Genomic DNA, 14,255 nt, shown 5'->3' on the forward strand with positions numbered 1-14,255 from the left:
AGTCAGTCTAATCTTTCCACGTTCTTCTGCCTGCTTTCATTCTGGCTTCATGGCTGCTGATTAGATGTGCCCACTCATATTGAGGGTAGGTCTGCCTTCCCCAGTCCACTGACTCAAATGTTAATCTCCTTTGGCTACACCCTCACAGACACATCCAGGAACAATACTTTGCATCCTTCAATTCAATCAAGTTGACACTCGATATTAACCATTACAACCATTCAGTATTTAACCAATATTTATTGAATACTGACTATGGGCCAGCCATTATACTAAGCATTGGTGTTATAGTGGCACATACCATATGCACAGTCCCTGCCTTTATAGAGCTTCCAGTATAGTTAAGGCGATTCTACCTGTGGTTGACATAGGAGAAGGGAAACTAATATCTCATTAAGCACCTTCCATGTGTTCTGTACTTTCATGCACATCATTTCATTTGATTTCAAAAGAACTCCATTTTCTTCCTGATGAGAAAACTGAAGATAAGAGAGTTTAAGTAACTGGTTCATAGCTGGTTTCTAACAGGGCCAGGATTCAAACTCAGTTCTGTCCAACTGATGCACTTTCTAGCATGCCATGTAATGTCAGTAGTGAGCTGGGAGACTGGGGGTTCAAGCCACACATCAAAAGTCTTCCTGCTCTTTTGCATTTAACACCGTATACTGAGACGAAACATTTTCTCTATATAAGGTCGTAAGAGCTTGTGTGTGACAATGTGAGTCATCCTCATTGTGGCATTGGCTGAAATTTTCTTGCAATTAATGTGGGTGGGTTCTGAGGGAACATGAAGCAAAAGAAAACGGAGTTTTATTGTGAAAGAGAATTACTAAATGTCAAAAGGAAGTGGATGACCCAGTAATTTATATTACACCAAAATAAAACTAATGGCAATGTAAAATTATAATTTGCAACATGTTTATGGCCGGTATAATAAAGACTAAGCAGGTTTCAACTTCCTGCAGATGAGAAGATAAATTACGGGTGCCAGATGTCCTGCAACCAAGCAAGATAACATGAAAATTTAATTTTTACTTGCTTAACTATCTCGTTTATGACTCTTAAAATACAGATTTGGGTTCATAAAACAGGAAAGGTTACAGCCATCTGCTTGGTTGCAGAATGGATCAAAGTGAAGAGGATGATTCTTTTTGCAGGAAGAAATTCACAAATGTGAAGAATCTATAGGCGGAATAGGATGATTTATTCTAGTCATTCATTGAATGCCTTTACGTGACAGGCATTTATGCCAGGTCTAGAAGAATTGATGGTAAAACATGTGCACATAAACATCTCCTTCCTCTTAATATAGATTGTCCCTGCCTGAACCATCCCCGCTCTCCTGCCACCCCCTACAAACCTGCTCCCCTCCTACCCTGACATTGGCTTGTTAGCTCCCATCCTTCCCACCTGATCTTGGCTTAACTAACAAAGTTGTTTCAGGCCTCCTGGACTAGGTCGATTCTCCTTATGACACACCCTCATAACACCAGACATCTTTCTTTGCAGCGACAATCACTGTTGCTATTTTACATTTTTGTGTTATTATGGTTTGTGTTATTATTTGATTAGTGTTTCTTCCACGAGCCAGTTGGCTCCTTGAGGTCAAGGACACTATCTGATGATACTCATCACTGCATCCCCAGCTCATAGCGTAATGCATATATGTGGGCACATCGTAGGTACCCAATAAATATTTGCCAAATAAATACAATTCTACATTGACTGTGTTGAAAGAATGACTGCTGCTGTCTTACAAAAGCCTTTCACATACTTTTACCTCTAACTTACAACTTTTGATTATACCTATCCAAAATAATAAAAAGAAAATGGTTAAACACTTCATCAGTTTTATCCTTATGGAGTATTAAAGATATCTGCAGTGTGAATTAACCAGAAACTGAATCAGTGGCTCAGAATATTGGCAGTTGTCAGTTCAAGATGTTTTTTTCTTTTTAGTTAATTCTGGAAAATTTTGCAGTCATTTATTTTCCACCCTCATTTTATCTTCACATTGACTAGACTTGGAGCAGATGACTAGTTTTAGGATCATTGTTAATAACAGATGGAACTTTGAACATGGGATGAAGTTGGCACCTGGAATAACAGAAATCTATTTTAAGCAGCTATAATTGGTTCTGTTAGCCCTAAAAGGCTACTCGCTATCTTGGGCTTACAGAAAACTGCCAGTGTTTTTATGTGATGAAAAGGTCAGAATGATGTATAGCAATATTGAATTTCTGCATTTCTATGGTAATAAGGAGACATAATTAAGACTGGAAAGTTTTTTGAAGCCAGATCACAGAACTGAATAAAAATCACTAAACCGTCAGAAAATTTGCACAGCTGTCTTGGCCTAAGTAATCTATGGAGATTAACCTGAATTCCTTCATTTTTGGAGAGGCTCTTGTGAGGAAACCCAAGTACTTCGTGGATAACAGGTTAGACATTTATTGCCATAGTTTCCACAAAGAGTCATGATGGCTGCATCTCCCAAAGTGTGACAGAGAAAGGAACGAGCTAGGGGCATCATTTCCAAGGTCAGCTACCCATAGGCCTCCCCTGCTGAACATATATATGGCTCCTACTAAATTCTGTGCATGCCCCCTGGGAGGGCTTAAAAGATGCTGGTGAAAATATTTTTTGTGCTTGATAGTGCTTTCTATTTTTCCCAGTGTAATATATCAAAATTCACCATTCTCATCTCATTTTATCCTTACCTTTATTTTTCTCCTTTTAGCCTCAAGGCAGCCACACTAGCTTTGCGAAAGCCACAGGGAAGTGATCTTGGTTGTGCAGGTGTCAGTCCCCACTGCCAAAACTTTGAATGGAACGTGTGGGGCAAGGCCAGGACCCTGCCAGGATTGGCCGCTTGGCTGCTGCTGCCCACAAGGCTGCACAGGGGCCTCAGGTCAGTGAATCTATCTGGTCCAGTGCTTCCCTTTAGGCCTGGGGACTTAGCCTCCTGCAATGGCAGCACATCAAGAAGATCCATTGTATAATGCAGTTCACACCAACAGGTTTATTAAACCTCAAGGCCAGTACATTAATCCATAAAGAATGATACAATTGAGAGAAATACAGACCAAACGCTTCTGACAGCAAACGTATTTTCTCTCCCAAGACAGATCCATGCGGGAAGTCAAATCACAACAAAGAGTTGTTGGTTAGGTCTTAAAACGCATTCCCTTGCCAGACCAGGTGCGGTGGCTCACACCTGTAATCCAACATTTCAGGAGCCTGAGGTGGGAGGATCCCTTGAGCCTGGGAGGTCAAGGCTGTAAAGAGATGTGATTGTACCTCTGCACTCCAGCCTAGGTGACAGAGCTAGACCCTGTCTCAAAAGAAAAAAAAAATGCATTCCTTTGGCAGATAGCTTGAGACCTTTCTCCCCATTTTAGGGGTAGCCTGACAAGATCATTTAACAGAGAGGTTTTAACATTTATCAAGCTTCGGATTGGGAATAATTTTTTTGAAGACGAATTTGTGTGCCTGTGTGCAGATCGTATGCTGATTTTATAGATTAAAATCAGTGGACCATTTTATTTTTCTTACCCCGAAATCGTGGGTGGCCCTCTAGAATTGCTCCTTGAACTGCCTGAACCCATGCCCTATTACTGAGAAAAATGAAGCATAGAGACGTTAAATGATATTCTTTTGATCATTCAGCCCATATTTGTTGAGTACCTATTATGTGTCTAAGGTAGGTTCTGGGGAATAAAACAGTGCCCAGAATATAATCTTTGTGCTCCAGGAGGCAGACAAATGAATAATTACAACAAAGTTGGGTAAGTTCTCATTTGGGAAGTGGAGGGCACAGAGGGACATATACTGTGTGATCACCTAAACCTATTTACTCCTTCTTGGTATTTTTTTAAAAGTTACTTTTGGCTTTCCAATATAATAACCAAGTAAAATGTAGCTGAACAAGTAGTTTTGGAGATAAGAGCATTAAAAAAAATGGATGAGGCAAATTCCCTTAGTAGCCAAGAGAGGCTGACTAGGATGAGGAAGTTTTAGATGTGCCTTCATGGTGGGAGATGGACCTTGTTTTTGACATGAAAATCATCAGGACCAAAGTAACACCTTGCAAGTTTCCGTTGCTCAGTGGGAATCAAAAGTTACTTGGGAAAGATGAGTTGAGGTTAGATACCAGATGTCATGGATATAAAGCACCTTTGAAAAACCATAGAAACCTTTTTCTAAAAGAAGAAAAAGAAGAAGCATCCGAGGGCTGCCTGGGCATGGTCAGGGATAGTGTGATAAGGGCTTTATTTGAGAGCATAAGGCATGGAGTTTTATTTTTAATCAAAGTTTCTACTGCTGAAAATCCATTTTGTTCACTAGATTCAGCCAGGTCAAAATTCAGACTGGGATTAAAAAAATTTTTTTTAAGGCTCTTTGAAGTTTCTGAAAAGAAGTCATAGAAATGTTTGTTTCAGAGATTTGACAAATTCGTGAAAAGACTGCTGTGAAGCTTTAAAATATTTCTGACTGTTCCTACTGCCTTAACTAGTGTTGGTGAATTAATATTATTTGACAGAAATTGTATTTCCTATGTAGAACTAGAAAACATTTCTACCCCTTTTAGCTATGCTGAAGAAGGCATTAAAATGACATATATCCTACCTTTTTGCCTTTTAATCAACTTTTAGACGTTTTGCTATTACCATATAAGTTACATGACTTTGGATACTGAAAGAAACTGAAGATAATGCCCCACTAGAGAATTACTTGAGCCATCATTTTGACAGGCAATCGCTTTCTGTTGTAAATCACAGTTATATTTTATGCAATAAACACCAGCAAACCAAATGAATAAGCAAATAATTAGCGGTTTGGCTTTTCAACCAAAAGAACTCTGTTAATTTCCTTGGATAATTATTTAGTTTCATGAACAGGCTCTTTTGATATCTTAACCTTTGTAAAGAACAATCTCATCTGGGCATGGTGGCTCAAGCCTGAAATCCTAGTATTTTGGAAGGCCAAGGTGGGCGGATCACTTGAGGCCAGGAGTTTGAGACCAGCCTGGCCAACATGGTGAAACTCCGTCTCCACTAAAAATACAAAAGTTAGCTGGGTGTGGTGGTGCATGCTTGTAGTCCCAGCTTGAGGCAGGAGAATTGCTTGAACTTGGGAGGTGGAGGCTGCAGTGAGCCAAGATTGTGCCACTGCACTCCAGCCTGGGTGACACAGCGAGACTCCGTCTCAAAAAAAAAACCAAAAAAAACCCCAAAACCCAACAACAACAACAATAAAAGAACAATCTCAAATGTCAAATTGTGGGTTATAAGATGCTTTGTTATTTGCATGGTAAATTCATTCTGAAGCTTTAATGTGTGTCGGAATCAACTTGGATGTCTAGGCTTCTAGGCTTCTAGGCCTCTATGAAGAGAGATTCTTAATTCAATAGATCTGCAACATGCATTTTAAATAACTACCTCTGTTGATTTTCAGGACAAGGGTCTGTTGGTCACTGTACTTACTAGCTTTCTGTTGTTGTGTAACCAATTACCACACATATAGTGGCTTAAAACAGCACACACTGATTATCTCATAGTTTCTGTTGGTCAGATGTCTGTGTATGGCTTAACTGGATCTTCTGCTGAGGGTCTCACAGGCTGAAATCAAGATGTCAGCTGGACTGCATTTCCATCCGAATGCTATGCATCTATGCTCACTCAGGTTATGGGAAGAATTCATTTACGGCTGTGTCCTGAGGGCCTTGGCGTCTTTCTGGCTGTCCACTGGAGGCCGTCCTCAGGTCCCAGAGGCCACTTGGCAGTCACTGCCAGGAGTCCCTCTCCACAGGCATTTCACAGCATGGCAGTGTGCTTCTTTTTGTTTGTTTGTTTTTTGAGATGGAGTCTGGCGCTGTCACCAGGCTGGAGTGCAGTGGCATGATCTTGTCTCACTGCAACTCCCCCTCCTGAGTTCAAGCGATTCTCCTGCCTCAGGCTCCCAAGTAGCTGGGATGATAGGCGTGCGCCACCATGCCCGACTAATTTTTGTACTTTTAGTAGAGAGGGGGTTTCACCATGTTGGCAGGATGGTCTCCATCTCCTGACCTCAGGTGATCCGCCTGCCTTGGTCTCCCAAAGTGCTGGGATTACAGGCATGAGCCACCGCGCCGGCCTGCAGTTTGCTTCTTTAAGGTGAGTAGGAGTCTTTCTGACCTCAGGGAGGGCCGTTTCTCTTTTAAGGGATTTTACCTCTTTAAGTCAGGCCCACCGAAGATGGCCTCTCCTTTTATCGATCTGGCATATTAATCATACATGTAAAATCCCTTCATGACCTAATCACAGAAGTGAAATCCCATCTGGTTCATGGTCTTGCCCACACTCAAGGAGAGGAGATTATAATGAGTATTGCACCTCATGGGGGTGGGTCTCTTGGGGACCATCTTAGAATGGTCCACAGCCATTCTTTTAGAAAGACAAAAATCACAGACCAGGCACAGTGGCTCATACCTGTAATCCCAGCACTTTGGGAGGCCGAGGTGGGGGGATCACCTGAGGTCAGAAGTCCGAGACCAGCCCGGTCAACATGATGAAACCCCATTTCTACTAAAAATACAAAAATTAGCCGGGCATGGTGGTGCATGCCTGTGATTCCAGCTACTCGGGAGGCTGAGGTATGAGAATCACTTGAACCCACGAGGTGGAAGTTGCAGTGAGCCGAGATTGCACCACTGCACTCCAGCTTTGGTGACACAGTGAGACTCTGTCTCAAAAAAAAAAAAAAAAAAAAAAAAAAATCACAGACTGCTAGGAACTTCTAGTGTGAGACTGGACTGACAGACATCGTCCCATAGATGTGGTTGGTACTTAATGACAATAAAATAAAAGTTAAGAATGCCAAGGGGATTCAAATGCAATGGATGTGTGTGGAAGAGAGCAGGAGATGAGTGCTGTGGGCCAGGTAAAGAGGGCCTCGGTTCTCATTTTCCCCTGTTTGTCCTAATCAGTCAAGGGAAGTTCTGTCATTTACCCTCTAGAAGCCTAAAGGGTAAGAAGAAATACTAACTTTAGTGGTGATTTCGGTTTTTCCATAGACATCCAAGGGCCCTCAATATCTGCTGGAAATGGCCTGTTTATTCCTGCCTCCTAAAGAGTAGTTACTATCTTAATTTTTAAAATCTTCAGGCCAGGCACAGTGGCTCATGCCTGTAATCCCAGCACTTTGGGAGGCTGAGGTAGGCAGATCACCTGAGTTCAGGAGTTTGAAACCAGCCTGGCCAACATGGTGAAACCCTGTCTCTACTAAAAATAGAAAAAAAAAAAAAATTAGCTGGGCATGGTGGTGCACACGTGTAATCCCAGCTACTCTGGAGGCTGAGGCAGGAGAACTGCTTGAACCCGGAAGGTGGAGGTTGCAGTGAGCAGAGATTGTGCCACTGCACTCCAGCCTCGTGACAAAGCGAGACTCTTTCTCAATAAGAAACAAAAACAAAAACAAAAAAACTCCACAAAAACTAATAACCTTGCTTACCTGTGGCAGAAGAAGAAAAGAAAGTAAGAAACTATGTGATGTGGTGGGAAGTGATTTTCTGGGAGACTGGGGAAGAGGGAGCCATTTTCCTAACTGTTCCTTCATAGTTTTAAAAATTTTAATCATGAAAGTGTATTCCTTATTCAGAAAATTAAATTTCAAAAACATTATTGAAGGAAATTTTCTAATTAAAAAAATGTACCAGGCCAGGCATGGTGGCTCACGCCTATAATTCCAGCACTTTGGGAGGCCGAGGCGGGCAGATCACCTGAGGTCAGGAGCTCAAGGCCAGCCTGGCCAACATGGCAAAATCCAGACTCTACTAAAAATACAAAAATTAGCTGGGCATGGTGGCATATGTCTGTATCCCATCCCAACTACTCAGGAGGCTGAGGCAGGAGAATCATTTGAACCCAGGAGGCGGAGGTTGCAGTGAGCTGAGATAGCACCATTGCACTCTAGCCTGGGTGACAGAGCAAGACTCTGTCTCAAAAAAAAAAAAAAAAAAAAAAATCCCAGGGAAGGTTCTACAGTATTTCTGTACCAGTGTTTGATCATCTTCATGGACAAGAAGCATCATTTTCTTGAATATACTATATCTCCCTTTCTGATTTATCTTCTTAAGCAATCACCCAAATTTCTCTTTAAATTGTAGGTCACCTTGGCTGGGCATGATGGCTCACACCTGTTATCCCAGCTATTTGGGAGGCTGAGGCGGGTGGATCACCTGAGGTCAGGAGTTCCAGACCAGCCTGATCAACATGGGAGAAACCCTGTCTCTAGTAAAAGTACAAAATTAGCTGGGCATGGTGGTACATGCCTGTAATCCCAGCTACTCGGGAGGCTGAGGCAGGAGAATCAGTTGAGCTCGGGAGGTGGAGGTTGTGGTGAGCCAAGATAGCACCACTGCACTCCAGCCTGGGCAGCAAGAGCGAAACTCTGTCTCAAAAAAAATTGTAGGTCACCTCAATTCAGGGCTTTGTATCAAAAGTAGAGATGTCTGTGAAACAAAAACTCAATTCTTAATATTAAAGCTAGAAAAACAAGACCATGGATCTCAGGAGAATGAACGAGATGCCATGATATAGGAAATAAAGTTTCATCTTCCACCTTGAAGTCAGCTGAGGATAATATTAGAGGAATTTTATAAAGTCACACAGTCATGAGCAGGAAGACAGATTAGAATTCATCTAATTTGTAACTTTGCTTTTTCGTAAAATTGTCCCTGAGATCAAAGACATCATTAATATTCTCCTTAGGGACATATTTCAACAAAATGTGATAGAATAAAATGTTTGCAGTTTCCAAACAAAGATTCTTTGCTTGCTACTTGACATTGGACTTTAAATTTGTTCTCTACGTTGTCTTCCTTAAGTATGCTTCAGGTCTTTGTGCCCAGGACGTGAGGCAAGCAGTTGAGAGAAATAAGAGAAAGGTGTTAGAGAGGTAGGCAGGAAAATTAGAGAGGGTGGAAAATCCCAAAATCCTTTCTAAAGGTGGAGCATGGTTCTCTTGCTACACTTACTACATTAGAATAAGCATGTCTCTTTTTGCTATTTACTAAATATAGACTAAAACAGTTCTCCTTCTTAAATAGCAGAGACCAAGCTGAGGCTGCCTTTGGATGAAGTCCAGGAAGTGCTTCCCCCAATACCAGAACTATAAGTTACTTCCACAGTGTATCCGTGAGATCAATATACACGGTGAGTGATTATTTGGCTTTATTGACTTTATTCATTATAAACACAGATAGATTCAAGGGGGCACAGTTGAACCCCAACTCCATTTCTGTCTGGTAGGAGGTAGAAAATGATGAATTTGCAAAGTCAGTTCATATGAATTAGATGACATGAAATAAAATGACTATTTTCTCCAAGATCTAGGAAGGATCAGTAGATGGATCTCTTAGTTTTTTAAACTGCTCCTGAGATGTTAGCTTATCCCTTGATCCTGTTTTTCCTGGAGTCGAGCCACAATTTAGTTAGACTATGAGAAAATAGAGAATAAGATGTGTAAAGCAAACTGCCTACTCCCCGATATTGAAATAAGAACTTCTCTAAATGTAACATCTGATAATCTAAATTAATGCATATTGATTTCCATACATTTAAGTCTAAAAGTATGGTCAAAAGTGTTGAAATTTTTTTCATTCATTCATCAAATCTTCCTTAAGTAGCAATTATGTTAAAGGCACTAGGAATAGCCATTGTAGGGAGTATAAAAATTATAATAGGGAAGGGGAGGGAAACTAGCATTTATTAGTACCCCTCTTATTGTGCTTTGTGGTAGTTGGTTATATCATTTACTCTTCAGAATACGTTGGTGGTTATCAGTCAAGGCACTATCAGGAAATTGATATTGTACTCAAATTGAATACTTTGAGAAGAGTTTAATGAAGGGCTATTAAGCCAGGATGTGGGAAAAACGAAAAGGGGGAACACAGCACCCTGAGACAAGGAGTAGTGGGGCCCTGCTACTGTCTTTAAGACTAAAGGGGAAAGAAACCCAGAGAAACAGAGACAGAGGCAGACATGCACGCATGTACACACACACACACACAATGTGTGAGGAGGGCTGTTTGACAGGAGCTGTGACATTTGCTCAAGGGACACTATAGCCTGCGGTCACCCTGAAAAGAGAGAATAACTATCCCAACTTTGGGAACTCTTATACACTGTTGGTAGGAATGTAAGCTAGTATAGCCACTATGGAAAACAGTAGGAGGTTTCTCAAAAAACTTAAACTAGAACTACTGTTCCATTCAGCAATCCCACTACTGGGCATCTACCCAAAGGAAAAGAAATCACGGCAGGGTGAGTGACTCACGCCTGTAATCCCAGCACTTTGGGAGGCTGAGGCGGGCAGGTTGCTTGAGCTTAGGGGTTCGAGACCAGCCTGAGCAACATGGTGAAACCCTGTCTCTACAAAAAATACAAAAATTGGCCAGGCATGGTGACATGTGCCTGAAATCCCAGCTACTGGGGAGGCTAAGGCGGGAGGATCACTTGAGCCTGTGGAGTTGAAGCTGTAGTGAACTGTGTTCATGCCACTGCACTCTAGCTTGGGAGACAAAGTGAGACCATGTCTGAAAAAAAAAAAAAAGAAAGAAAGAAACAGAAAAAGAAAATAAATCACTATAGCAAAGGGATACCTATACTCACATGTTTATTGTAGCACTATTGACAATAGCAAAGATATGGAATGGACCTAAGTGCCCATCAACAGGTGACTGGATAAACAAATGTGGTCCATATACACAATGAAACATTTGCTGTAAAAAATGAAATCATGCCATATGCAGCAACATGGATGGGACTGGAGGTCATTATCTCAAGTGAAGTAAGCCACGGACGAAAAGGCAAATATCACATGTTCTCCACTTGTAGATGAGAGCTGAAAAAATTGATCACATGGAAGTAGAGTGGAAAGATAGAGAACAGAGACTGGGAAAGGTAAGTTGTGGGGACAGGAAGAAGGGAAATGGATTAAAGAGTACAAACGTACAGTTAGGTAGAAGGATTAAATTGAACATCTGAAAGCACACTAGGGTGACTATAATTACACAAAAATGTATTGTACTTGGGCTACAGATATCCTAAATATTCTGACTTGATCACTAATCACTATGCATTATATGCATAGAACAAAAGTTAGCAGGTACCCCATAAATGTGTACAAACAACCCCAACTTTGCCACCCTTTCTTCCTCTAATGTGCTAGTACTCCCCCATTGACCAAACCCAGCCAGAGCTAGAGGGCACTAGAGCCCAGTGGAGGCAGTTATGTAAGTTGACCTCCCAGGGCACCAAGCAGGGTGGAAACGAGTAGAGGGCAGATGGGGAGAGACAGCCAAAGGGATCCAGCGTAGATGGCTCAATACGCCAAACTGAAACTAAGTACCAAGGATCTATCTGTGTTCAAGATTAAAGAGAGGCGGGTCTTAGTACTTTGGGTCTCAATGCAACCGGGGTCTGCTGTTAGCTCAGACATTCCTAAGTAGCGTATAGTGTAGTCATATGATTGTGTCAATGATATATTACTGGATATCATTATGCTTGAGACCTCTGATTCTGGTTCTTCATTCTGGGATGCTCATCTTTGCATCTGAAGGGTTCCTCTTTCTTTGTTCATTCATCAAATGATTTTGACCACCTACTGTATGTTGAGAATTCTACTCATTGGCAAAAACAACAATGTAGTCAATGGAGGAATCAGATTAGAGAACCCCTAATTCCAATAAAGACTCAAGTAACATGACAGAGGGATTCACAAGGGAAGAGAAGGCCTTGGGGAGCACAATAGAGAGACTCCTCCTTCAGAGGACATGATGCCTAGCGTTTAGGTATTCAATAAGGATTTATCGAGTGAATGAATAAATTCCAATTTCTATGTCTCTGTGCTAGAATCATGGAATGTTATAAGTGAAAGAAACTGGCATGAACACTTACACTTTCATTTGATAGATATAGAAAATAAACCAAACATATAGCAGCAGATGTTAGAGGAGACTCTAGGTTTCCTTGGTCCTAGGCTGAGAAGTTTGTTATCACTGAGCACATTGTCTTCTTAGGGATATAATGGGGGATGCCATCGCATCACACAGAATCAGCCCTGGGGTCACCCTGAAAAGAGAGAATAACTATCCCAACTTTGGAAACTCTTATACACTGCTGGTAGGAATGTAAACTAGCATAGCCACTACAGAAAACAGTATGGAGATTTCTCAAAAAACTAAAAATAGAACTACTGTTCCATTTAGCAATCCCACTACTGGGTATCTATCCAAAGGAAAAGAAGTCATGGAAGGGTGCGGTGGCTCATGCCTGTAATCCCAGCACTTTGAGGGGCTGAGGCGGTCAGGTTGTCCTGAAAGAGCCCTGAATCAGATACTTGAGGACATTTTTTGGTGGTCTTATAAGGCATAGTTTTAATAAACGGTTTTAAAATTGTTTTCTACCAGTTCTAATTCAAGTAACACTTAACAAAATGTTTGTGTGAATAATATTTTTTGCTTTTATTTAAATCTTCAGAATATCCCTGGGCACCTTGGACTGAGCCCTTTGAAGAATACTCATAATTTTATTTTGTGAATGAGTAGACTGGAAAATGTTTGGGTCCAGCTGAGGATGCACAGTTGGAAAGCAGGAGGAATGCTGACTGGTTGATGAAAACTAGCTTACGAGCATTCATTTGACCCATGAGATCAAGGGAACAAGAGTGTTTGCAAGAAGCCATTATGAGTCATGGAAAACAAGATGATGAAACCCATGGAAACAGCAAGAGAATTCCTACTCTTTCTCTTCTTAAAAAAATCTATCACATACAGCACAGAATGGAGTCAAGATTTTAATTTTGAGGAACCAAAAAAAAGGATCAAATATGAAAATGCTTTCTTTTATTGGGCCACATTGTAGGTGCTGATTTGATAATTTTTTCCTATGCAGATAGATTATTTCTATTTTGTAGATTATTTAAGAGGGTCTGGTTGTTTGTTTATACGTTTGTTTGCATTTATGAATCTTGCTGCCTTTTGGCACCAGGATGTTTTTAAAAAAATTCAAAGAGGCCGGGCGCGGTGGCTAATGCCTGTAATCCCAGCACTTTGGGAGGCCGAGACAGGAGGATCACAAAGTCAAGAGATCGAGATGATCTTGGCCAACATGGTGAAACCCCGCCTCTATTAAAAATACAAAAATTAGCTGGGTGTGGCGGCACGTGCCTGTAGTCCCAGCTACTCAGAAGGCTGAGGCAGAAGAATCGCTTAAACCAGGAGGCGGAGGTTGCAGTGAACCAAGATCATGCCACTGCATTCCAGCCTGGTGACAGAGCCAGACTCTGTCTCAAAAAAAAAAAATTCAAAAATACCAAAATAAAACGAATTTAAATAAAATACTTAAGTACTTAAATCTAACAGCAAAACGTTTCCTTTGATTCTTTTGGCTTTCGTATTTGTTATAGCCATTATTAATGTCAAGCATAATTATAGTTATTAATGACAATAAAAAAGCACATATAGACAAGAGGGCAGCTCTTAACATTAAAATATAAAAATACTTTTCCAGAGTTAAGGTGGATTAAGATCTCCTGGCCATCATTATATGGTTAAAATTGCTTATCTGAGTTGATTTACAGGGTTAACTGCAGGGTCAGATTTAATAATCAGTGATGGGGTTGAGGACATGCTACCCCAAAATATGGCACCTTGACAAACTGAATGTTTTAAGCTGAAGGATTTGAGAAAATGGCAAATTTCAAGTGGAATTATTACTCTGACCTTCCTTTGCCACCTTTCTCCCCAGAAGCAGGTAGTAAAACCTTTGCTGACCTTCCTCGAAAACACATCATAGGACCCTCATGTGAGAGGTGCTCTTCCTATATCCACAGAGGAAAGGCGGTTCCCTATCTCCCAAGACACAGGCACACAGAGGAGAATCTGAACAAACGGGCCCTGCTAAGTTTCCCTCCATTTATTCCTATTCGATCTAGTACTCCTTTTGCCTGATCATATTTCTCCAAGTCTCTCTCCATTCTTCATCAAACCTACTACTAAAAACACTCAAGTGTAACTGTTTCCTCTGATCTTCATTTCCTAGAGATAGCCCTTGTGTTATGTAGAATTTATTTAAATAAATCACTATGTTTTTCTCTGGTTAATCTTTTGTTATAGAGGATTCAGCTCCGAATCTAAAAGGGTAGAAGGAAAAGATATTTTCCCCTTCCTACATAAGGAATCTAACAGGCATGAATATTCCAGAGGTTTTTTT

The 14,255-nt window shown here is 41.0% G+C and overlaps 1 protein-coding gene across 8 annotated transcripts in view; it reads left to right on the forward strand.

Moving 5' to 3' along the window:
- Window positions 1-13,398, forward strand: part of TMEM156 (transmembrane protein 156) — a 61,668-nt gene extending 48,270 nt beyond the window's left edge. For 3 of the 8 annotated variants that reach the window (XM_023224554.2, XM_023224549.1, XM_023224553.1), the window contains 2 exons: window positions 9,089-9,194; window positions 12,522-13,209. In XM_023224554.2, the coding sequence (XP_023080322.1) occupies window positions 9,089-9,156 (68 nt within the window). In that variant the 3' untranslated portion in view covers window positions 9,157-9,194; window positions 12,522-13,209. Of the gene's footprint in view, window positions 1-2,740; window positions 2,912-9,088; window positions 9,195-12,521 lie in introns of all 8 variants that reach the window. The other 5 variants (XR_002734192.1, XR_002734193.1, XM_023224551.1 and 2 more) reach the window with 5 other exon arrangements.
- Window positions 13,399-14,255: the final 857 nt, after the last annotated feature.

This window comes from Piliocolobus tephrosceles, chromosome 3, assembly GCF_002776525.5.
Source record: "Piliocolobus tephrosceles isolate RC106 chromosome 3, ASM277652v3, whole genome shotgun sequence".
Classification (NCBI taxonomy): domain Eukaryota; kingdom Metazoa; phylum Chordata; class Mammalia; order Primates; family Cercopithecidae; genus Piliocolobus; species Piliocolobus tephrosceles.